Genomic DNA, 26,995 nt, shown 5'->3' on the forward strand with positions numbered 1-26,995 from the left:
TTTCATATAAATGATCCCTTTCTGTGTAAGAATGCCCTTCCTTTGGTGTGGTTTTAAATGTTCAGCAACTGTCAAACTCACTGTGCTCTGTTTTTTTGGGGAAAAATTTCAGGAACTATTCCAGGAAACCCTACAAAGAGCTGTAAATTTTGAAGAAAGGCTGAAGGTGGGTCAGATAGTCTCCAAGTTATGCACATGTTGACTGAGAAAGTCTTTAATTCATAAAACTAGTAACTAAAAAACTCCAGTAACATCAGGATATATTTAGTAATCTGATACACACCAAAGAAAATTCAAACTCATGTAAGTGTAGAAAACAGCAGTTATATAATTTGTGCTAAAATGTTTATTTTCTCATTCAGGCAAGAAGTACAAAGATTTTCCAAATGGTAACAAGAGAAATTGATAAACTGTTAGAGGACTACACACGTCAAGTGAAACTGGAGATGTTATTAGAAGAGTCCCCGCCAATTCAGGAAATGAATGAAATCAATTTGCGCCTTGTAAAGAATGGGAAAATTTGCATGGACAAGAAGAAGACTTTGCTAGATGAATCAAGAACAGTAAAAATACTCGGTGGGGTGATCACCATCTTTCATTTACTTTGGCAAAATGTTGTAGTAAACAAAGAATTTCTTTGGTTTTACGACAATGATTCTTTAATTTAAACATTATACATTTGTATGCAATTTAAATAAATGTATTATGTGAAGATGCTTTGTGGTGCTTCCTTTGCCAAGCCCTGAAGGGAAAAAGAATCAGATCTGATGCATGTAGAAACTGTCATAACCTCCTGCTCTCTACAATAAAGATGATGACAGTCTTTCTTTGGTTCATAAGTTCTGATTATGTCCTTCAGGTCAAGCATAGATGTGATTAATATGATGGAATCATGAATCCATTTTTAGATATTTGAACTCCGAAAGCTTAAGGGAAAATGACATATTTCTTCATTTTATTTTATCTATTCATTTACTCACTTTCCTGCTATTTTACCTCTGTCCAACCCAACAGTGGATAATGGGTGTTACTACCATAGATATGGGCTGGTTTGTTCTGAAGATTGTTAACGTCCATTCGGATGGAGGGTTCAAGAACCATGAAACCAGCTCAGTGTCCTCTAGGCTGTTACACCCAAGCAGGCAGCCCAGAGTTTGTGGCCAAAGGTTGTTGTAAATGAAAGACTTTGTACCACTGAACGGAGGGTGTGTGTCATGCTGAGCAATATAACACTGATGTGTGTTACAGGGAGGTCTTTAGTTCTTTAGTGTGAACCTGCAGCTTTTTGCCTTTCATCTTCTATGCTGATAGCACACTGTTTATATTGTCCTAAAATTAGACACTATACCACCATCACCATCATCATCAACTTGAAATTCTACTACTCTTTATGTAAGCTAACGCTGACCATGAAACCACAGCCATTGCACCAGTCACACATTGTTTTTTGCTTTAAGTAAACCAAACCAACCTGTTTATTCTGTAATAACCTGCAGAGCATTTTCATGCAACCTTTAAATAACACAGTTAGTCTATCTCAGTTTGTTTTGCAGCAGGTTTCACAACATGAAAAAACACAATGTCACATGCACTTGTACTTTGTTACTTCACGCCTCTGCCGATCACTGACAATTTAACTGTTGGTCATATGTATTACTGTGAAAATAAAAAACAGTCCTCTGGTGGTGCTGAAAACAAACAAACAAGAATAAAACCCATAATTTAGCATATAAAGGCCACGTAAAACCAGAGTAATGATAAACAATATATGCACAGCGTTTTTTCCTCAATAGTTTCGTCACGTTTATTGTCTAAGGACAGCGCTAGCAAGCACTCTCTGCTTATGACGTTTAGTGTGTTTAGAGTGTGTAGTTAATGTGTTGTCTTGTGTAGTTAGTGTGTAGTGCTGTGGATAGTTTTGTGTTGTGTATCAGGACAATGAGGTGACTGCTGTCTCCAGGTAGAAACAGGAGTGATACACCTGCTGCTGTCAGACCTGCAGGTATCAGGCTGTGATGTTCTCCTTTATAGTGGACAGAAATTATTTTTTTGGAGTGGCACAAATAATTTGTGTGGCATCTTATTGAATGCAGAACAGCTGATTGTTATGGTTATTTTAAAAAAAATCAAGGTCAAAGGTAAACGGATGCAAATGACTTTGTTGTTTGCAAAACTCGTGCATAGGATTTTAAAAATGACAATTTATATTTGCATTTAAAGTTATGAAATATGATTCATTAAATATGTTTGTGGTTGTTACAGTAAAAAAATTTAACTTTTTCTACTCTGACCTTATGTTTTTTGTCTGATTTTAGATCAATTGTGTTAAAACAGTATGTTAAAATGAAAACATAGCTGTAAATTCAGACACGTGAGGTTGTGCTGAAAAGAATGATACCAAACAAGGCAAAGTAAATAGTTTTTAAAGGTGAAATGTGGAGGGAAAATCACAAGTAGTTAAAACTGGCCAATTATACCCTGGACCCCAGAGGGTTATATGGTTTTTTTTTTAGAGTAATGCAATACTTACTTTTCAAGTAATTAATTACTTTTAGAATCTTGTAACTCAGTTACTAACTTAGTTAAGTTTTTGAAGAAGTAACCAGTAACTATAATTATTTACTTTTTCAAAGTAACTTGCCCAACACTGGCTGCAGTGTGGCCTGTGTGGAGAGACACTTAGCTTCCTCATGCTTTCATTTTTTCACATGAAAATGCTGAGATAACAACCAAAGAGAAAAAAGTGTTAACCCCCCCCCCCTCAACAAAAAACCCCACACATTTAAATATTTCAAATGCGCACAAACAATTCTGTTCACCTTTTACATAATATGTAAACTGGTTGGGATGACAGCTGGTAATGATGCATAGAAGAAAAAGTTGTTGAAAATATATTGAAGGAAAAAGTATTTTACTTCAATAAACTGTTATCTGTTTATTGTTAAAACTGTTATCACTGATTAGTTTTGCTCAGGACGGTGTCAAAATGTTCGCTCAGTGTGAGATAAGCAGATATCAGCGTTTAACACACCCTTTTGGCACATTGACTACTTTTTTTTTTTTTTTGCCTGTCCCGTTTGGCTCAGTCGTTTAGGATACACAGTCGTTTAGGATACACACACTTAAGCCAAGCCTACTCATATTAGTAAATATGCAAACACATAGTCAGACTCAGGGAGCATCTCGCCACACATTTTTTCTCTCTCTCCTTCTCTTTATTTATGAACAAGTGACGTATTCTCTCCACCTGTCTAAGCGACGCACACAGCATACATCCCTAGTTATACACAAACATCTATGGGTACACTGAGGTTCATTACATGGAATATAAATGGAGCTGGCTCCAGAGAAAAGAGGTTAAAAATATTTAACCAACTCAAAAAACTACAGGCAGATGTTGTCCTTTTACAAGAGACCCACAGACCTCTTAGAGGTTCGAATGAACTTTAAACACCTGAGTTTCCTAATGTGTTCTCAGCTTGTTATAATTCTAGACAAAGGGGAGTAGCAATTTTAATACATAAAAATATTAATTTCACAGTACTCGATACAGTTATAGATCCAGAGGGCAGATTCTTAATCATTAAACTATCTATACGTGATAAAAAGCTATGTATTGCAAGTGTATATGGTCCAAATGTTGATGATCCCTCATTCTTTCACGGTTTTTTCAGTGCACTCTCTGAACACTTAGATGGCACACTTGTTCTTGGAGGCGACCTCAACCTTGGACTAAATGAAGACATGGATAGGCTCAATACAGCAGGAACTCAGCGTAATTGGCAGTCCACAAATATAATCAAACAGTATATGAGCGACTTTGGTCTTTGCGATGCATGGCGCTCCCTTCACCCCACCAGTAAGGAATATACTTTTTTCTCACATGTCCATCACTCTTACTCTTGTCTGGATTATTTTTTGGTCAGCAGCTCACTGCTGAGCGACATTTCAGACACTGAGATTCACGCTATAGCTGTCAGCGATCATGGTCCTGTATCTTTAACACTAATGCACAAGAATAATACTACGCCAAGAAAAAACTGGAGATTTAATATATCACTACTTAAAGATGAAGACTTTATTAAATATTTTAAAAAAGAGTGGACTTCATATTTAGACTATAATGACACTCCCGAAACATCAGCTTCTGTTCTATGGGAAGCAGGGAAAGCTGTGATGAGAGGTAAAATAATTTCTTTCTCATCACATAAAAAGATAAAAGAAAACAAAAATATTCAGGAATTAGAAAAAAACATCAAATTACTAGAAGAAGCCTACGCGTCCCACCAAGATCAGGAAACATTGAACAAAATATGCAAAACAAAACTAGAATTAAATGAGATAATTGATAAAAAAACAAAATTCTTAGTACAAAGACTACGCTTACAAAATTATGAACATGGTAATAAATCCGGTCAATTTCTAGCAAACCAGCTAAAAATAAATAAAGAAAAAACAACTATATGTGCTGTTCAAGATTCATCTGGGAACACAATATATGAACCGATACAAATAAACAACATTTTCAGGGATTTCTATAAAACGTTGTATTCACCACAAATAAACCCATCTAAAAAAGAAATTGATCATTTTTTGGACAACATAACTCTTCCAAAATTATTAGACACTCAAGCAATGGCACTGGATTCGCCACTGACACCAGGTGAACTCCAGGAAGCCCTGATAAGTATGCCCAATAATAAGGCTCCAGGTCCAGATGGCTTTCCTGCAGAATTCTACAAAGAATTCTGGTCGATTCTAGCACCAGTTTTCTACAGAACGTTGTTGGAAATCAAAGAAAAGGGCAGACTTCCATCAAATATGAATTCTGCAAACATTAATCTCCTGCTAAAACCAGGCAAAGACCCTGTATATCCCTCAAGCTATCGTCCAATATCCCTTATAAATGTAGACCTTAAAATAATCTGCAAAGCTCTCTCAAAGAGACTGGAGAAAATAACCCCCCTCTTAATTCATCCTGACCAAACTGGTTTCATAAAAGGTAGGCACTCATCAGCAAATACACGTAGATTACTTAATTTGATAGACTACTCATACAGTAAAAACCTAGAAACTACAATATTCTCTTTAGACGCAGAAAAAGCATTTGACAGAGTTAACTGGAAATTTCTATTTGCAACTTTACACAAATTTGGTTTTGGATCCTCTTTCATAAACTGGTTAAAAATATTATATAATTCCCCAACAGCTTGTGTCAGAACAAATGACCAGACATCCTCCAGCTTCTGTCTCTTGAGGGGCACCAGGCAGGGATGCCCACATTCCCCTTCACTGTTTGCAATTTTTATTGAACCACTAGCAGCAGCAATTAGACAGAATTCAGTAATTAAGGGCATAAAATGCAAGAACGTGGAACATAAAATCAGCCTTTATGCAGATGATGTGTTACTCTTTCTCCAAAATTCACAAACCAATATCTCTGGGGTGATTGAATTGATAAACTCTTTTGCAAGAATATCAGATTACTCAATTAACTGGTCAAAATCTACAGTCCTACCGATTAATTGCTCCCTCCATAATTCCTCTTCTACACCACTGCAATCGGGAAATATAAAATATTTAGGTATTAATGTTTCTCCCAAGCTTGCAGATCTAACTAAATTAAACCATATCCCACTTTTAAAGAAGGTAGAAGGTGATCTGGTTAGGTGGAAATGTCTACCCATATCACTCATGGGAAGGGTTGCCGCTATAAAAATGATGGTCTTACCAAAAATAAATTATTTATTCTCAGTGATCCCAACTAAACCGCCACAAGATTGGTTCAGATCTCTAGATTCATGTATGTCCAAATTCCTTTGGAAAAATAAACCCCCACGTATAAGCTTAAAAACACTACAAAAGACCAAGGATAAAGGAGGATTAGAACTGCCTAACTTTCAGCACTACTTCTTAGCCAACAGGCTTCAGTTTATCTCAGGATGGCTAAAACATACCCTCTTAGATGAACCTTGGCTAGATGTAGAACAGGCACTTTGCAATAATCTAGAGATTTTAGATCTACCATTTATCAGCTCAAACATCCAACGACATGAATGCTTTAAAAGCATCAACATCAGCTCTTCTCTGATAGCATGGTGGGAGTTTCTAAAATTGACGGAGTCTTCATTAATCCCATGCAAACGTACACCTATCTGGAACAACCCTGACATATTACAAAACAATAATATGATAAACTTTTCAGATTGGAGTGGTAAAGGAATCAAATATTTAGAACATATACTAGAAGGAACAGAATTTATTTCATTTGACGGACTAGTTACACAATATGGGATCAACAAGAAAAGATTTTTAGAATATCAACAAATTAAATCCATAGTAAAAAAGAAATTTAAACCGGGTCAAGTTGAACTACAAACACCACCAAGTGTGGTTCAATTTCTTACTCTTAAAACCCCTAAATTACTATCCAAAATATACAGAATGTTTTCTAAAACAGATGACTCAATATCACTTCGTATTGCAAAATGGGAAGCGGATTTATCAGTTAACTTAGACCAAAACTTCTGGTCTCAGACTTGCTTAAAAACCTTTCATCTAATCAGAAATCCCAGTCTTCAATTAATTCAATACAAAATATTACATAGAGTGCACTATACAGGTCATCGGATGTTCAAGATGGGCTTTACGTCTACCAACAACTGCTCACACTGCCAAACCAATTCACCAGACAAGTATATCCACGCTCTTTGGTTCTGTCCACCAGTTCAGAAGTTTTGGCACGAGATATGTGAAGACTTATCAAAGTGTCTGAAATGTAACATTCCAACTTCCCCCTTAGTGTGTTTGTTGGGCAGCTTAGATAATGTCACTTCAGAAAAGAATATAGCCCATATGGTTTTCACTGCCCTATGCATAGCCAAGAAAACAGTCCTCATGAACTGGAAAAATAAAAATAATCTGAATTCTAACCAATATAGAAATTATCTATTAGATTACATTAGTCTTGATACAGCCTCTGCCACCACATCAGATCAATTGCTCTGGGCTCCTTTGATCAGCTCCATCACCTAGTGGGGGTGGGGGGTCATAGTTTGGTCCCGCCTTCACTGTTGTGATTGGTGTGGGGGTAGGGACAGGCTTAGGGCATCGGGGGGTTCCCCAGAGGCATCTTTCTTGGGGGGCTCAACCCTGGGTAGCGGTCATGTCCAATTAGGGGCTCTGTTGGCTCTCAGGTGACGGTTTCCTCGTGGCTGCGTGCAGCGGGGCTAGGGGAGGGTCTGTGCTGACGGACGTGGGTTACTGACCTGGTAGCCTGGCTGCCCCTGGGTGGGTCCGGGATGGGCGTGAGGTTCTGAGGGCGCTCCGTCTCTGGGCTGGGGCCCTGGCGGGGTTGTGGGCAGGTGGGTGCATGGGGGCCAAGCCCTGGCGCAGGGTGCCGCCGGTGCGTCGAGCCACCTGGGGAGCTCTTGAACTGGTGAGGGAGGTTGTCACATCTTGCAGGAGCTTTCCTCTCTTCAGGAACTCTCTCTGCAGGAGGGGGAGATACAGGAGAGGTGGAGGAAGATCTCAGCCATAGCGTCTATTGTCTTATGTAGTCTGGAAGATGAGTGGATGGTGGGGTGGGTGCAGTTTTCTCTGTGGTGGGGTTGGGTGGACTGTCCCGGGCTCTGTGGGGCCGGGCGGCGCTGCTGCACTGGGCCCCGGTCTGGATGGGCCTGGGTCCCCTTTCCCTGGCAGGTCGCGGAGTATGGGGGTGCCTACTGGGGTCAGCGGGCAGCAGCGTTTCCACCTGCTGCTGGCTGAATTCCAGGGATTCTCTCAGAGATTTAAATTCCCGGTGTAAAATCTCCACCAGGGACAGCCTCGCATCGAAACTGGACAATCGCTTGTCGATTGACTCCAGGATGTCTACGATGTCTTTGCCGGCAGGCGATGTTGTACCGGGGGAGTCTGCCGGGCGACATCTCTTCGATGACGGCGTCTCAATTTTGGCCGGGGAAGATGCACTCTGGGCCTTCTTCATTACTAAATCTTGAAAACAGCGGTCGATGTAATCTTGGAGAGCGTCTAAACTCTCACCGTTGTCCTCCAGGGTGTTAGAGATGATAGGACAGATGTTGTTAGTTATATGACAATTGATTAGTATATTTGGTAATACTGAAGCTTGAAAAATCTTTGTTAAACTCTATGCTACCATTCGCTTTTTTTTCCCGCCAAATCTCCGGCGTCTGACGTCACCTACAACATGGGTCGCTTACCTTACCCGTCACTTACCGTCTCCTCCCCTTCCAAGAAGGACCAAATTTCTTAAGGCATTAAACCTTTCTTTCTCCCCTTCTTTCCCCCAGTCAAGTCTGTCCCGTATTCAGCAAGTGAAAATAAAATAAACAATAAAAGGTGAATCAAATGGACCATTACGGCAAGGCTGGGATGGTCAATTTGGTAAAGTAAATCCGTTGGGCATCTTTCTTTGCCTTTAGACAATAATTCTGATGGCACATTGACTACTTTGTCATACCTGCCGGTATAACAGCCACCCCGTACGGTTTTTCAAGCTTTGTTTGATCATGTACTCACATCACTCACATTAACTGTCAAAACCACTTTGGTTTTTTTTTTTTACCTGAACAACAGTTTCACTTTCCTATCAATGCAATCTCAAAGAACATCATAGTTCCATCTATGTAGTACACATAGGGGAATAAGCACTTAGTTGAAGCTGAGAAATGGGAGTTTCAAAGTCCTTTCACAAATAAATGATATACGTTACATAGGTCAACAAATGAAAACAGAAACACAAGTTCAATTTATTGTTTGTCTTACAATTTTCTGAAGCTCATCATTTACTCCTGTCATTTATATTTTTTGAGTTCTCTATTCTTGCAGCAAATCCAGCTTCTTGTCTAAGTAAGCTCTGTTTTTTTTGAACATGTGAAATGCAATGTCAACTATTTCCTGCAGTGGTGGAAAATTATATGATGATATCATTGCTTCTTCCAATTGAGGAATAAGTTCCTTCATTTTTTCATTGTATTGTTTTGAGAGGGTTGTCATTTTGTACTTGGATTCTTCCTAAAGGAGAAAAATGAAACTTTTCACATATAGTATTTCTACTCATATTATAGACTTTCTGAGAATAAACTGGAGACTGACAGACCCACCTTCAGTCTCTCTTCCTGTTCTATCGCTGTTTGAAGGGTTTCCTTGCATATTTCCTGAAAGGAAAGGAACAGAACATAGTGAGTGTGTTACAGAATGTAAACAGTAGCATATAAAAATCAAACAGGAAGGTCATATTTATGTTACAATACATATTTTTTAAATATTATGAAATTAGTCCATTTTAATTTACCAGATTTTCCTTGTTATCCAGTGAACTTGCGAGATCAAATATTTTTGTGATTGCAGCTGTTCAATACACGCCATCTTCCTATTGGAAAAAAATAGTACAATTAAATTTACTACACAATACTGAGTAGTGTAGTAAGTACAGGGAAACACTATACTTGTATAACTTTTGTACAATCTGACATTACTGTGTTGGTGTCATTGCTACATATATGTGTCCAGGACCAACATTGCAACTGACCAATGGCATTGTCTGAGCATTCAGTTAACAGTAGCCAAGAAGGTAATGCTAAGGGTAAAGGTAGGTAAAAATAAAAATGATCACAAGCAAATCCCACAAATAACCAGTGATGGGAATAATGGCGTTACAAGTAACGGCGTTACTAACGGCGTTACTTTTTTCAGTAACGAGTAATCTAATTACTATTCCTATCGTTACAATGCCGTTACAGTTACTAACAACAAAACGCGGTCCGTTACTATTTTTCAACAAACAGATGGTTGAAGCTGTGTTCAGCTTACCGCATCTTATATCAGTTGCACGGAAGTAGCTGTAAGTAATCTGGACGCTACAGCTTTAAGCAGCTGCGCGCGCTCCCGCGGACGGTAATCACGATCACTGTCTAGCACAACACCTTGAGCTAAGGGGGCAAAACAATGGCATGAGCACTGCTGTTTGACTGAGGAAGAATAAAGTAGTCGTGGTAAGCCAATCACACGGCCACTTAAAGACAAAGCAACAAGGTGATAGATACCAGTTTTTAAATTGTGTTGCTAGGCCACGTAAAACCAGAGTCATGATAAACAATAAATACGCGGCGTTTTTTCCTCAATAGTTTCCTCACTTTTACTGTCTAAGAACAGCGTTAGCAAGCACTCTCTGCTTATGACTAAAAACAAACAAACAAACAAACAAAAACAGGGCAGGTTTTAGGAGTGACGGCGAGAGAGAGAGAGACAGCAGAAAAAGAGAGAGCGAGTTTTGAGATGTGAGAGATTTGTGACGTTTCGTGTGTTTGGAGTGTGTAGTTAATGTGTTGTCTTGTTTAGTTAGTGTGTATTGTTGTGGATAGTTTTGTGTTGTGTGTCAGGACAATGAGGTGACTGCTGTCTCCAGGTAGAAACAGGAGTGATACACCTGCTGCTGTCAGACCTGCAGGTATCAGGCTGTGATGTTCTCCTTTATACTGGACAGAAATATTTGGAGTGGCACAAATAATTTGTGAGGCATCTTATTGAATGCAGAACACCTGATGGTTCGGTAAATAGTTTGAAATGGTTACTTTAAAAAAAGGGTAAAAGGTAAATGGCTGCAAATAACTTTGTTGTTTGCAAAACTTGTGCATATGACTTTAAAAATGACAATTTATATTTGCATTTAAAGTTATGAAATATGATTCATTAAACATGTTTGCGGTTATTACAGTAAAAAATATAACCTTTTCTACTCAGATTTTATGTTTTTTTGTTTGATTTTAGATCAACTGTGTTAATACAGTCTGTCAAAATGAAAACATAACTGTAAATTCAGACACGTGACGTTGTGCTGAAAAGAATGATACCAAACAAGGCAAATAAAGTTTTAAAGGTGAAATGTAGAGGAAACATCAAAAGTAGTTAAAAATGGCCAATTATATCCTGGACCCCAGAGGGTTAAATGTTTTTTTTTTTAAAGTAACGCAATAGTTACTTTTCAAGTAATTAATTACTTTTAGAATCTTGTAACTCAGTTACTAACTTAGTTAAGTTTTTGAAGAAGTAACCAGTAACTATAATTATTTACTTTTTCAAAGTAACTTGCCCAACACTGGCTGCAGTGTGGTCTGTGTGGAGAGACACTTAGCTTCCTCATGCTTTCATTTTTTCACATGAAAATGCTGAGATAACAACCAAAGAGAAAAAAGTGTTAACCCCCCCCCCCTCAACAAAAACCCCCACACATTTAAATATTTCAAATGCGCACAAACAATTCTATTCACCTTTTACATAATATGTAAACTGGTTGGGATGACAGCTGGTAATGATGCATAAAAGAAAAAGTTGTTGAAAATATATTGAAGTAAAAAGTATTTTACTTCAATAAACTGTTATCTGTTTATTGTTAAATCTGTTATCACTGATTAGTTTTGCTCAGGACGGTGTCAAAATGTTCGCTCAGTGTGGGATAATCAGATATCAGCCTTTAACACACCCTTTTGGCACATTGACTACTTTGTCATACCTGCCGGTATAACAGCCACCCCGTACGGTTTTTCAAGCTTTGTTTGATCATGTACTCACATCACTCACATTAACTGTCAAAACCACTGTTTGTTTTTTTTACCTGAACAACAGTTTCATTTTCCTATCAATGCAATCTCAAAGAACATCATAGTTCCATCTATGTAGTACACATAGGGGAATAAGCACTTAGTTGAAGCTGAGAAATGTGAGTTTCAAAGTGTACCTGAACGCCTACACTACATCAAAAAACCCACCATTTAAAGTTATATAGTTCGATTTAACTATGACGAAATATTTTGAATTTTGGATAAACATTGTTTACATTTCACAAATTCTGTAAAGTTTGAACAAAGTGTATCTGTGCATTCACTAAAAGTTAACAGCATATCAACAGACTTTGTACCACTCGCTTCAAGAGTAAATCAGATATTAGGTTGCAAAACTATTTCTGTGACTACCAAGCACACTTAAAACAACTAACACTCAAAGAGCACACACACACACACACACACACACACACACACACACACACACACACACACACACACACAGAAACTAATGCTGAAATGTAAGTGTGCAAGTAAAGACAAGGTTCTTTATTTTGTTAACTGAAATAAGGCCATACCCATTCACCGATGTCCTGGTTCAATGTTGGCCAGTAATAGCCAGCAACAACCCTGTTTCAGGTACCTCTAACACCATTGTGGTTCCCGGTACCAGGGTTATTGTGGCAATCCATCAGAACTGACTTCTTCTCCTCCTCTGACATGACTACCAAGCGCATGCACTGCATACTGGGGCCAGTGTAGAAGAGTCTGTTGTCTGTTACAAGATGAAAATGTAAAAAGCTGAAAGAGTTGCTGACTAAAGTAAAATAAAATGTCTGAAAGATATTAATAAAGTTTGGGATAATGCACCAGTATGGTACATTTACCTTCAATTGAAATTAACTTTTAAAACTATATATAGGGTATATATGACAGAGTTGTATCTTTTTGTTTTATTTATATATATAGCTAGATAGAGAGAGAAAGAGAGAGAGAGAGAGAGAGAGAGGGAGAGAGAGAGAGAGAGTTTTAAAAAATAAAAAATAAAAGTAAAAAAATAAATAAAGGATCAACATTAATTTTCATAGTTACCCTTCAGTTTGTAATTACGTGCCATTCTTCATATTTTACGGCGCAGTTCTTCAGTCGGGGGAAGCTCTCCATTGAGGATAAAGGTATGAATTTGCTTGTATACATCTATTGTTTAAATGTCCCGGGCAGTCGAAAAGGAGGCAGAGCTGTCGACAAATGCTAGAAGCTAACTGAGTGCTAACCGTATCATTCAAATATATTAAGGTCGTGTCCAAATTCATGGGCTGCATCCTCCTGAGGCCGCATTTGTAGATCGATTACATCACAGTAACGTGACGAAGGCTGTCCAAATTCGTAGACTCCTCCGAATGCAGCCGACAAATGCGTCCTCCTTTTCCCCGAATTTGAAGGATGGGTCGGGTGTGTCCTTCGTGGCCTACCATATCCCAGAATTCATAGCGCGGCCCAGCCAAACTCCAGTTTCCAACAATGGCAGCCGCTACTGTTTTTAAATTACTCTTACTAATCTTTCTGGGTCACAAAATAAACTTTTAACATATTTTCAGGCGAGAAAGTAGCTGTGTAAACATCAAATATCTGCTCGGTTTATCAAGATATCGCATATTTGCAAAAGTGCTTCGACGTTTTCGGAGATGTCTGCTACCCACCAGCTCGATAGCAAGCCGAGAGCTCGAGGGTCACTGAAGCCGCCGAGAACGGCACAACTTCCAGCACATCATTTTCGGGTTTGGTGATGATTTATGGCATTGGCAACTCCCATTGTGTGAGTGCTTGTTTCTTTTACTCTCCTCCACTCTTTGCTATCTAATGTGAGTGTGGCTGTAAATACAGATTATTTCCACAGCTAGTAGCAAATCAAGGTCTTCACTCCAGTGAAATGATTCCTGCACTTGTTCCTCTCTTGTCCTCTGTCTTAGAAAACCCTCGGTGTTCCAGCTGTTACCTCCTTGCTGTCTCCTCTTGATTCATACCTTGGAAAGGAAAATTCTACCTCAGATTCCCTCACCTGTTCAGCTTGAACCTGAAATGAATTCTCCCGACAAATCACCACTTCACTGATTAATCCTCTACCTTTGCACACAGGGACACATTTGATCAACTGACTCATTTAGTTTTGTTAATAAAAACTGTAAATCTGTTCTTAGCCTTAGCCTGTGTGCTTTTGGGACTCCAGTTCTAGTATAACTATGAGAAAATGGCCTGACTATATATGTGTACTCTGTAAGTCAGCAGCAAAACTGAGTTGGTCTGTCCATGCCTTACAATGTTGTAACACAGCATGGAAGCCTACAGGCATTCATGGACCAAGACTACTAGAGTAAAAACTGCACCTCTAACTGAGCACTTGTATTGAAGTAGTCAGATAAACAAAGATCACAGAATACTGACTGAGATCACAAGAGGGCGCCAAACCATAAGAAACTAACAAACACTGGACACATTTGACCTACACACAATGATGTTTGAAGTTTGTCATATATCCAAAAGTCAAGGGTTTTATAATTATTAACTTTCTTAATACAGGATGCAGGACAGCGAAAATTTTACATTAATGCTGCCAGTGCCTCTGGGTGTGAGGAACAATGTAAACTTTACTAAACTAAAGCATTATTTATTTTTAGTAGTTGTAGTTATCAGTACTACAGGGAGTGCAGAATTATTAGGCAAATGAGTATTTTGTCCACATCATCCTCTTCATGCATGTTGTCTTACTCCAAGCTGTATAGGCTCGAAAGCCTACTACCAATTAAGCATATTAGGTGATGTGCACCTCTGTAATGAGAAGGGGTGTGGTCTAATGACATCAACACCCTATATCAGGTGGTGCATAATTATTAGGCAACGTCCTTTCCTTTGGCAAAATGGGTCAAAAGAAGGACTTGACAGGCTCAGAAAAGTCAAAAATAGTGAGATATCTTGCAGAGGGATGCAGCAGTCTCAAAATTGCAAAGCTTCTGAAGCGTGATCATCGAACAATCAAGCGTTTCATTCAAAACAGTCAACAGGGTCGCAAGAAGCGTGTGGAAAAACCAAGGCGCAAAATAACTGCCCATGAACTGAGAAAAGTCAAGCGTGCAGCTGCCAAGATGCCACTTGCCACCAGTTTGACCATATTTCAGAGCTGCAACATCACTGGAGTGCCCAAAAGCACAAGGTGTGCAATACTCAGAGACATGGCCAAGGTAAGAAAGGCTGAAAGACGACCACCACTGAACAAGACACACAAGCTGAAACGTCAAGACTGGGCCAAGAAATATCTCGAGACTGGTTTTTCTAAGGTTTTATGGACTGAAGAAATGAGAGTGAGTCTTGATGGGCCAGATGGATGGGCCCGTGGCTGGATTGGTAAAGGGCAGAGAGCTCCAGTCCGACTCAGACGCCAGCAAGGTGGAGGTGGAGTACTGGTTTGGGCTGGTATCATCAAAGATGAGCTTGTGGGGCCTTTTCGGGTTGAGGATGGAGTCAAGCTCAACTCCCAGTCCTACTGCCAGTTTCTGGAAGACACCTTCTTCAAGCAGTGGTACAGGAAGAAGTCTGCATCCTTCAAGAAAAACATGATTTTCATGCAGGACAATGCTCCATCACACGCGTCCAAGTACTCCACAGCGTGGCTGGCAAGAAAGGGTATAAAAGAAGAAAAACTAATGACATGGCCTCCTTGTTCACCTGATCTGAACCCCATTGAGAACCTGTGGTCCATCATCAAATGTGAGATTTACAAGGAGGGAAAACAGTACACCTCTCTGAACAGTGTCTGGGAGGCTGTGGTTGCTGCTGCACGCAATGTTGATGGTGAACAGATCAAAACACTGACAGAATCCATGGATGGCAGGCTTTTCAGTGTCCTTGCAAAGAAAGGTGGCTATGTTGGTCGCTGATTTGTTTTTGTTTTGTTTTTGAATCTCAGAAATGTATATTTGTGAATGTGGAGATGTTATATTGGTTTCACTGGTAAAAATAAAAAAAATTGAAATGGGTATATATTTGTTTTTTGTTAAGTTGCTTAATAATTATGCACAGTAATAGTCACCTGCACACACAGATATCCCCCTAAAATAGCTAAAACTAAAAACAAACTAAAAACTACTTCCAAAAACATTCAGCTTTGATATTAATGAGTTTTTTGGGTTCATTGAGAACATGGTTGTTGTTCAATAATAAAATTATTCCTCAAAAATACAACTTGCCTAATAATTCTGCACTCCCTGTATACTAGTTTAATAATTATTAACCACAGCTTGGACAACATTAAAGTATCGTGAAGTTGAGTAGACTCAACAATAAAATTCAATACTGTATCTCCTACTTCTAAATGAACATAAGAGATAACTTAACTTAAAATAAGATGGTTTATTAACATAAATTGTGAAAAGGAATGGACCTACATGTGTAACCCTCATCAGCTCTGAGACCCTTTTTACAGACAGTATTCCTACCATATTTACAGGCTGCATATGCAGAAATTGTAAAAATGTGTACATATCAAAACATGATAAAAATCTTCTGATTGTGTAAGGGTTTAAAATGAGGTAAATGAAAGTCCTCATACCAACTGTCAAGCACAATGGTGGAGGGGTGATGATGATTGATAGAGTTGACCAATGTTCTGCATAACTCAGTTACTTTTTTGAAGAAGTAACTATATAATTAATTGCCCAACATTGGTCATTATGTACTGTATTTTACAGACAGAGAGTTACAGGAATCTCTCACAGACCACAGACTCATAATACAAGTCAGAGCTTTATTAAAAAAAAAAAAAATTAGAAAGTTGTGTTTTCAAAATTGGAGTTCAAGTTATTTTTACTTCCAATAGTGTTAACATACAACACAGGTCATGAACAATATATATATATTTTTTTTACATTTTCATTGTAAATGGGCTAAAGCAGTTAATTAAAAGTAGTCTAACATAAATATAAATGCTGGAATTTGATTATTTTAATAAACCATGTAACTTGGATGGATTCGATGCTGCTGTGACCACAGTTCACACGTCTGATGTCGCTCAGTGGTCCAAGGGATCGCTCAGGGAGTTTGTGTGTTCGCTCAGACACATGAAAAATTAGAGGGAACATTGGGCCTATGACATTCAGTACCCAGTTATTAAAATGTTAAGTGTAAATCATCCCCAGCCCACAATAGCAGCTGAATTTACTACGATTTCAGATCTTTTTACACGTCAATAAGAAACTACCGATGTGTAAAACAGGCTGACAACAGAATGACGTAAACCACACTGCTGCAACTGTGCAGCTCTCAGGTTTGATCTATTGTTTCTCTCTGTTTTTATGACATTTTTCACTGTGGATTACAACAACATCAACATTAGAAAATACATTTATAGTAGGTGATCATTAATCACTATTATTGGCACTATTAAAGGGCTCCAAAAATCAAACTTTGCTTAGGGCACCACGGAGGGCCAACCCTTTTTACACTTCAACAATTGTACACAAAATACAATCATCCATCCTTCTATCTATTTATTTTCTTCCGCTTATATGATTCAGCATCACAGGGAAGCTGGATCCCAGTTGTTTTTCACAGAGGGCCAAGCAGTGGAGGGAGCTGCCGACCTCCCAGCAATACATGTAAAAGCTTTATTTTACACTGACTCTGGTCATCTTTATCTATCATAAAAATGTTCTTCACGATCTGAAACATGTAAGTGTGTCAAATATGCAAATAGCTAAGAAATCAGGATGGGCTAAATCGTTTCTTACTGCACTTCTGTTAGGCGACTGAATAAAAACACAAAGTCAGCAGTCTGGCTATGAATGTCTTTAATGTTTCCCAGATCAGAATCACAGCATACAGTGTATAATAACTTCTAAAGTAAACAGAAATATCATCACCTCATTTATTTATATAATTTTACTTTACTTTTTTTAATAATCATCTTTTTTTTATTCCATTATTTAACATTTTTCTTCATCTCAAGTCTCGAGTTTCTGAGTTCAACAAAGAAAGTAGAAACAAGACAGCAGGTGCAGATTTGCAATGGACACCAAGCTGAGGGTTTCTCTGTGGGTGTCACTGTCTCTGTGCACGTTTGACACTGTGGACGTGACACAGGATCATCCAATCATGAAGTTTTGCTTTGCTGACAGTTTCTAAGTGTTGGAATAAAATAAATCCAGCAGTTATACCACAGAAAGGACAAAGTGTGGCTCTAACAGCTGTTGAACACACACAGACTGTGATGTTCTCCACACGTCACCCATCGCTCTGCACTTTTCCAGCATCCAACTGTTTTTCTGCTACATAACATCACTGCAGGAGAAAAACAACGGACAGACAGACAGCACAGTGTGACACGAGCAGGTCAGACCACCTGTGTGATCTCATGAGTCTGTGAGGATATGAGGCATCTTATGGTATCAAAGCCCTGGAGTCTGTCAAACATGGCTACATGTAAACACTGCTACATGTTAGGTGAGCTAACATTTAACTGACTGCACTTTTTTCTGTCTCAGTTTAGGTCATTTATGTCCTTACTGCGAATCACTGAAAGGCAAAGCTGGCTTTTATCGCTCTGATGTTACGCACATCATGCAGCACAGATTCATCTCTGATCACAAGACTCATATTTCAAAATAAAAGCGAGCTAAGGCTTGAAAAGAGGACGACGATTTTATGACAATCGCAGAGAAAAGAGCAACGAAAGGATTTAAAACTTGATGAAAATGTTTTTTCTCACTGAAAACTAGCAAATCCTAATAAACAGCATGACTGGCCCTCTGCTGTGAGGGGGCTTCAGTGGAGATGACTTCTGCTACAGCGACCTTCCTGCTACAGGATGGTCACATGATAACGATCAACGTTATGACAAAAATCAAATAAATGTTGAAAAGACAAAACTGATCGGTGGTAAGGATGAACTCATTTGAAACCTCAAGCTAACGGCCATTTTTTTCTTCTCATTACAAACTGCACCTGTTGTCTTTTGTCATCACAAAATAAGCATATCATTCATTCACTCCAAAAAAAACCAAAAAAACAAAACATAAAATAAACAAGAAACTTAATATTTACAAATATTTTGTCTGTTTTTTTTCTTACACTTAAAAATGTACAGTTCTGATCTTCCAGATGTTTCGTCTCCATCCGTCTCCCAGTTTGGTATTTTCTTCTCTGTCCAGTGACCTCAGAGTGAGCGCTGAATGTGCCACAATGGCGCCCTCTAGTGTTAGCTTATAAAACAGACAAGGAGAAAGAACAGAGCCGAATGAAAGGACTCGTTTGTGTTCTCTCCTCTGCTGTAGCTGTGTGGTGCTGAGGTTAACTACACAACCCCTCGCCGCCTCCTTATACACAGGAGTGAGTACAAAAGGGTTCGTACGGACGCATCAGCCGGCCGTCCTTCTGCTCGACACTGTTAGCTGAAAGATGATCGGATCATCCTCTGTCCTGTATTTAAGGCTGAGAGTCTTTGTCCAGTCTCTTTTCCACAGCTACTGTCCACAGCACTGATCCACCTGCAGCACAGCCCCAGTCAGTTGTTTTATGATTTACATTGTGCACGTTTCCCTTCCAGTGAGCTTACAAAACCTCTGACAGGAGAAGTCAGGCATGTGTTTCCCCCACCTCCCCTTTTAGGCAGTAATAAAATAGAAAACAAACAATCAAACAGGCTAAAGCTAGAGCACAAGCAAAGACAGCACCGGTGACTAAGTTCTCCCATACTGGACGTACGCTACCACGTGGGCTCAAACAGCAGCACATCAGCTCAGTTTACATACTGTTGACATCTTCATCAGAGGATCAGCAGGGAGCGCTGCTGAGCTGCAGTCGTCTCCACCAGAGTGACGGAGCAGGAATCACAAACAGCACAAACCCACCGTGTTGTTTCCACCCTGTTCAGGAGATCTGAGCCCCCATCCCTTTTTGTCATGTTGCAGCTCTGCACTGCAGGCCCTGAACGCCTCCCGGTTACCCTCAGTGTGCTTAGAGTTTAATTTACAACCGACGAGCTCACAGATCATCTGCAGGCAGGTGAACGAACCCTTAATGTGAGGATAATAGCAGAGCTGACCTGAGGTCAGAAATAGTCAGGAACGGTGTCGACACAGTGAAGTCAGGTGTTTGGGAATTTGTCTGATTATCAGTTTGGGGGGGTCGGTGTTAAATAACAAAGGTGGTGTAGGATGGAGAGAGGAGGAGGGAGGGAGCAGTGATGATATGGAGGAAGGTGATTGGTTAAGCAGCAGGAAGGAGCTCATGCTGGAGTCTGAGTTTTTACTGTTGGCCTTTTTCTGCTTTTTGTTTATTGTTGTCTGACGAGGGCCCGCCTACGCTTGAGTGATGCAGATGTGATATCACACTCACACAGCGACTGCCACTCCTACTCACACACACACACACACACACACACACACCAGTCAGAATACACATGTGCCAGACATAAAGGGGTCAGACAGGAGCAGCATCAGTCTCTGCTCTGTTTTGTTAATAACGTAGAAAAATAATTTTGTACAATCAAGCTACATCGACGGACGCTTTACCTCACGTACCCTAAAATGAAAAAGTAGTGACAGTAAGATGAAGGCTGCACATGACACCATGACTGAGTTCACAGCTGTTGCTTTGATTCTAACGTTTAAGACTTTTGGCATCGACTCCGTTTTAATAAATGAGTGCTGGGAGGCGTCGTTTGACTTCAGGAGCTCCTGCGATGCTCTTTCTCTGCGGGAGAAAACCAAAAACCAAAAGTAGCAAATATAATAGCCAGTGTTCCTGGTCCCTAGGTGGCGCTGTGTCGGGCCTGTCCCTACTATACCCTGGTGGTGGAGTGGGGGTGTGGCAGGGTGTTGTTGTGGCCGGTGGAGGGGAATGTGTTGAAGGCGTGAAGAGGCTGCATGCTGGTGATGGTGCTGGGGATCATGGTGATGGTGTTTGGCGTCATCAGCGGCACGTCGTCGGAGGCGCGGCGCAGCGCCAGGGTGTAGTCGGGAGGGCAGGCGGGCCGCAGGATGTCGTGGGGTCGCAGGGGCTCCATGTCGTGGTGAGCGTCGTGCTCCGAGTGCTTCATCTGCAGAGACATGATCTCCTCCTCCTGGCTGTGAGCCAGGTCGTTGGCGGGGCCGCCCCGCTGAGGGGACAGCCGGTGCCGGCGCATCTCGTGCCGCTTGTCACGCTTGTAGTAAAGGGCGGCGAAGGCCAGGATGTTGAGGAAGAGGAGCGACGCTCCAACTGCAGCAGTCACGCTCAGTTCGGTGGAGTAGTCGCGGGTGTCTCCGGGAAAGAGGTCCTGGGGCGGGCGCTCTGAGCCCTCGGTCTCAGGATCTGACGGGAAGGTAGGGTAAGGATGACGAGTGGTTCGAGGAACGTTGTTCCTGGGCCTCGTGGTGCCGGGGTCACGGCCTGCAGGGGAGCGCGTAGTGGTGGGAAAGAGCACGTCGTGCAGGCTGTGAAGATGAGGGACTAATTCCAGCCAAAAGGCCACTTTGTTAGCTCTGTAGTTGTCTCTGACACGAGGTTTCAAACCGATGTGAAGGTACTGCTTGTCCTTCGAGTTGAACTTGGTCCAGATGACCTCCTCGAAGCGGTTGGGCTTGGTATGAATGAACTTGGTGTCCTGAGGGACGGGCAGGTTGGGGTCCCTGGTGGAGCATAAAGGTTAAACGTTTCAGTTCAAAGTTATATTCAGTCTCCATTATAAGTAACATGTGGCATCAATACACTGAATACAGACAGGAGGCCCATTCTCTGTGCAACCTTTCAACTATCTAAGACCAACCGGCTGCTCTGGGATCTGGATGCTTTTGGTCAACCAGTATGTTCAATTCTTCAAAGCCACACGAGAATTAAACTAGCAACCTAGATTCAAGTATTCAAGATGACTAGAAGGCTATCAGAGAACATACAGTAACGTGTACAGTTTAAACTACTATGACATGAGGCCTACCCAGTCTTTGCAAAGTTAGTCCAGTAAGTCATGACCACAGCGCTCAGCATCACATCGTTCTTGGAGAAGTTGCACAGGAACAGGTCTGTGGCACCGATCATCGGTACGCCGAACACGTAAGGTATCTCGTCTCCGTGCGCGGCGTCGGCCCACTCGGGCCGCGTCTCCGTCTGGCAGTGGTGGTAGAACGTGTAAAAGTAAACTGGGGACTGAAACTCAGCATGGAGTTTGGCAGTGGCCACAGCTGGTGCCACCCACTGGTGGTCCGTAAACAGGGCCAACAGAGTCTTCCGCCGCATGTTGCCGTTGTCCCTGTCCGCCCAGTCTGTGTACATGAACTTAATGGTCTCCCTCAGGATGTCTTTGCCTGGTGAAGAAGCACAGGAGGGGACAAAAGGAATGAGGCAGAAAGATAAAAGTGAAAAACTGCTAAGAGTAAAGTAACAGCAGTGTAAGACATTTTTTAAGAGATCGGTCTGATCAAAAGATATGAAACCAAAGCAAATGTTGGTGAGATGAACCAAGAGCCAGGAAGCGAGTGAGAAATCTAGAGAGGAAAAAAAAACTCTTTCAGATAACAGAAGGAGTGACAGGCAGCAGAGAGGAAGCATGACTGCATTATCCAAACATGTCTGTACTGTGACTGTGGTCCGGCTGTGAGGGGTTCGCAGGCCGATCTGTCAGAAACACAGACACTGAGATTGGGAGCCGACTACCTGGGGGATGATAGCATTACTGCCCACAGAGCCTCAAAGGTTAAGGCGCAGACACGCCGTGATGTGGATGAGTGGCTCTCTTTAGCACGCTTGTCTTGTTTGATGCACTTCACTGGGCTCACATGTTACTGATTCCATTCTTTACTCGCATGTTTTAAACGCTTAAAGCACTTTCACAGGTTTTTATATTCTTTTGAAAATTCATGTGAACTCAAGCTGTCAGAACTGTAATGTAAGCTTTGATAATTGTCCACATTTGTCATTTTGATGATTATCCGTTTATTTTAATGAATACAGCAAACAGAAAAAAACTAACAGATCAACAAACGCGGCTCCTAATAAGACAAAACCTGATGATGCTGCAAAATGCAGTTAAGTGAGAGGAGGCTGTAAAATGGAATAACTGAAAAAGTGGCAGTGTACAGAGGTGGCGTCCTCACCCTCTGGGTATCCGTAGAGGTTGTCAACAAAGTTGGAGATGGTGTAGTCGAACGCCGCAGCTGAGATGCCATCGTTGTCCTCACTGTCGTCCACAAACTTCAGCCCCTCTCCCTGGTTCACTCCTATCAGGATGTCATAGTTTAGGAACTCCCCCTGGTGGAGAAAATGAGGAAGAACATGCTGAGTGCTGGAACAGAGCCTGTGTGCATCACAAGTCTATAACAGGAAGTGCGGCTGAAACACAGCTTTGTGAATTGGCAGCATTTCATTTCCCAGTAAACAAAATAAAGATTAGCTGTTGCCATGAAAGTCCTGCTATAAACTGTAATAATAACTGTAAGCACTTTTTAAGCACATTCAAGGTCGATTTTCAAGCTTTTCCAGCACATTACCAAAAACAGATGAAAGCATGTTTCACTTTCACTAACAGAGGCGAGGCTGCCGGATACTGATGCCACCAGGCCCTCTGACCACCACCAGTAGGCAACGGGTGAAGTGTCTTACCCAAGGACACAACGACCAAGACTGTCCAAGCCGGGGCTCAAACCAGCAACCTTCCGATTACAAGGCGAACCCCTAACTCTTGAGCCACGATCGCCCAGTGGGGACATTTCATTTTCCAGCAGGAAGCTTTTTGTTAAACCCTTTAGATCAGGGGTCGGCAACCGCACGCGGCTCTTTAGTCCTTATGGCGCGGCTCTGCGTGGTTTATGAAAATAAATTTTTTTTACTTGTAGTTCTAAATTGGAAGATTATTGTGATTTTGCAATATACAAATATACAAATAAAACACTGAAATTTTAAGTTAAGTTTGAAAACAGTTTAAAAAAAATAGGGCTTTGGAGTTGACATCACGCCGCAGTGCATTGTGGGATCACGGCGCCATGTCAGTAGGCCAGAAAGCAAAACAAGCACACAGTGTTAGAGTGTTGGATTCGGGACTGCCAGAACCATGCTCAAAATCAGCGCAAAAGACAAAGGGCTGTATCGCGACCGATTGTGCAAGACGCCAAGAGACGGTACTTTGAAAAAATTGTTACGGGCGCCAACCACTGTGACCTCGTTGTGTGGACACAGAGAGACCTTGCTGGGATTCGCGTCTTCCCTGCTGTGGATTTCTGGAAACCGCGCTTAAAGCAAGCACAAGACTTCTTTCGTAAACTGTGCCTTCCTGAACTTGTTGGGAAATACTTCTCGAAACAACGTGCTGCTCTAAATAGCCTGTAATGTTTCTTCACACAAATTACAACTATTTACAATGTACTGTACATCCAAAAAAACAGCTTTAAGAATACTCAACAGGAGCAAGTGTCATTTGGCCCTGGTTTGACAACAACACTGGGGCACATATTAACAAAAACACAGCAAACCTTAACGATCTTATCAATCGTCACATGATAAGAGTAATCGGATTGGCATTGTAGTGTGTAACATTTTGAACTTGTTGCGCAAACTACCTGTTACTCGCTCAACGTGAATTCTCAGGTGGGCACGTCGTAGCCTTTTGTGAAAGCTGGAATCTTGACCTGTGCACACATCATTCCTGCAGCATCTCTGATGTTAAAGCCTCTGTCAGCCAATACTACGTCCCCTGGTAACAGCTTTTGAAGAATGCCACATCTCTCTGTGATGTGTTTATCTGATGCACGACCCCCCCATCCCCTGGAAATGAAAGAAATAGCTCCATGGGGTGTAATCCCGATGAGGTATTTTATGGTGTGTGTACCCTTGTAATGAGAGTATGTTTGTGCGCGTGCCTTTAAATTAGATGGTCTTTCTGTTCGAATCTCAAAACAGTCAACAATGATGGCTACTCGTTTTCCAAAAGTTTCAGTAAACTGTGGAGGCATTGTCGCCTGCAGACAGTGCCTCTCAGGCCAGTGCACCAGTGCTCCTAAGCGGGCATACAAAACATCAATGGTATCGGTGAAGACAGAAGACAGTGTTTTGTGGGACACATCGAATAGATGAAAAGATGCTGGACTGGAAGATCAAGTCTCAGACGCATTAGTGTGAGTAAGAGCATTTGGAAACCTGTCAGTTTCTTTGATATTGGCAGGAAATCTTTGACAGTGTTGAAGAGGGACATTAAGACAGCATAACAATGTAGTCCAGTGTAATATCTTACTTTTTCGGTATCGTCCTTTAAGAAAGTTTCATTCAGCTCTGTCTTTTGCAACTGTGCTCGAAGCAGTCTGTTCTCCTCCAACAGCCGGTTTATTTCTGCTCTGCCCTGTTGACTGCACACACAATCCTTCGTCTGCCCTTCAGCTTCCGTGACGCTGTCACTCCATCACCACTGTCCACATTTGCAGCTGGTACGTCAACCTCCACTTGTCCAACACAATTGCTGTCCACTGCCTCCATGACATGTTTATTTTGTTGTTGTTCTTCTGTCAGACCTTCATCGATCATCAAGCCTGTAAGATAAAAATAGTGCATAGACAAAAGGTTAATGTACACCAATATTCCAATGACATGTGTGTGATTCATCTTTAAGTTATGTGTGGATTAGTGTACCATAAGAGCAATTTAGTATGTTTTTGGAGGGGGGGGTGTTTACCTGCAATGGGTGCTCTTTTTCGCTTCTGTTGCATACGCCTTGCGTGCCGGTCCGAGTCTGACACAGGTTTGTCGTCGTGCCCCAGTGTTGGTGCCCAGTCTGGATTTGTTACATCCATTTCATATGCTGGTTTGCCTGAAATAATGCCAAATCAAAAGCTACTCAGTCGACATGACGTGGTTGTGCAGCATCACACGTTAGCATGTTTTATCTCATTATCTATGACCGCAGCGCATTGAGAAAAAACACTAAAAGCCTTTTAATAGTGATATGAATTAATTTAGAACTCACCGGAGAGAAAATGCCGCGAGCAAACCAACAAAAAGCTGGAGATTGCACGGAACTCGATATCCGCTCGTCTCACCGCTGCAATCCATGCCTGGCGTCTTTGTTTGGTGATATCGGATACATGGGATCCCTCACGTCGCCGCCAGGATGGAAAACGATGAAAAGAGCCCATTATCCAGTTTCTTGCCTTCACGATCGTGAGATCTAACGTTGCAACCGACTACACAACACGTACGAACCATAGCTGAAGCTGTCATGGCGGCGGGGGGCGTGGCCCGCCTCCTGTGACATCACGCTCCAAAGCGACAATCTCATTGGCTTAGGGAGTGATGATGTCATAGATCTTAAGAATCCTTTGATGTTTTTCTATAAATAGGGGTGAGCAACAGCAAGTTTCAGTTCGTTTCAGCAGCAGCATCAGAAACCATCCACGAGCTGAGAAATCATCCTGGAGAAGAAAAGCGCTCCTGGAAAAGTAAGAAAGTACGTAAAGAAGAAATGGTTCCACTTGTTCCAGAGGAGAGACGCTACAGCTTCCTCACCTGATGTAGCCTCGTCTTGCTCCACCTCTGTTAACCCCACCAACCAGTCCCGGCAGTTGACTGTCCCCTCCTGAGCCTGGTTCTGCCGGAGGTTTGTCCTCGTTTACAGGCAGTTTTTCCTCCCCACTGTCACCAAGTGGAGAGGAAACCAGTCCAACGCTGGTCTCTCAATCTCCCGTTGGAGAGCCAAAGATGCATGCTGACGTGAGGAGTCCTGCGTAAAACGACGAATTTTGCCCATTTTACATTTAAACTCCATCAAAGATGTTTTAAATGGATGAGGAATCATCCACTTAAAACATCTTTGCAAGTCATTTTTTTGTGATCGTCTAACCAAGCATGCTGACGTGAGGAGTCACGATCGCAAGGAATTTTGCGCATTTTACATTTAAATGCAACCAAAGATGTTTTAAATGGATGAGGAATCATCCATTTAAAACATCTTTGCGAGTCATTTTTTTGTGATCGTCTAACCATGCATGCTGACGTGAGGAGTCCTGCGTAAAACGAGGAATTTTGCGCATTTTACATTTAAACGCAACCAAAGATGTTTTAAATGGATGATTCCTCATCCATTTAAAACATCTTTGCGAGTCATTTTTTTGTGATTGTCTAACCAAGCATGCTGACGTGAGGAGTCCTGCGTAAAACGAGGAATTTTGCGCATTTTACATTTAAACGCAACCAAAGATGTTTTAAATGGATGATTCCTCATCCATTTAAAACATCTTTGCGAGTCATTTTTTTGTGATCGTCTAACCATGCATGCTGACGTGAGGAGTCACGATAGCGAGGAACTTTGCGCATTTTACATTTAAACGCAACCAAAGATGTTTTAAATGGATGAGGAATCATCCACTTAAAACATCTTTGCGAGTCATTTTTTTGTGATCGTCTAA

General features: G+C 41.2%; 1 protein-coding gene across 1 annotated transcript; it reads right to left on the reverse strand.

Annotated features, from left to right (window-relative positions):
- Positions 1–20,412: 20,412 nt before the first annotated feature.
- Positions 20,413–25,384, reverse strand: LOC146636752 (neuroligin-2-like). Its single transcript, XM_085350364.1, has 6 exons — positions 25,267–25,384; positions 25,106–25,123; positions 24,832–24,995; positions 22,703–22,856; positions 21,547–21,913; positions 20,413–21,241 (listed from the first exon to the last, which is right to left on the reverse strand). Exons 1-6 carry the CDS (start codon positions 25,382–25,384, stop codon positions 20,413–20,415), a joined length of 1,650 nt encoding a protein of 549 aa, XP_085206490.1.
- Positions 25,385–26,995: the final 1,611 nt, after the last annotated feature.

The sequence above is a fragment of the Diplotaxodon limnothrissa genome, linkage group LG3, assembly GCF_057381915.1.
Source record: "Diplotaxodon limnothrissa isolate DT_005_m linkage group LG3, D_limnothrissa_male_GT1.1, whole genome shotgun sequence".
In the NCBI taxonomy this organism is placed as follows: Eukaryota; Metazoa; Chordata; class Actinopteri; order Cichliformes; family Cichlidae; genus Diplotaxodon; species Diplotaxodon limnothrissa.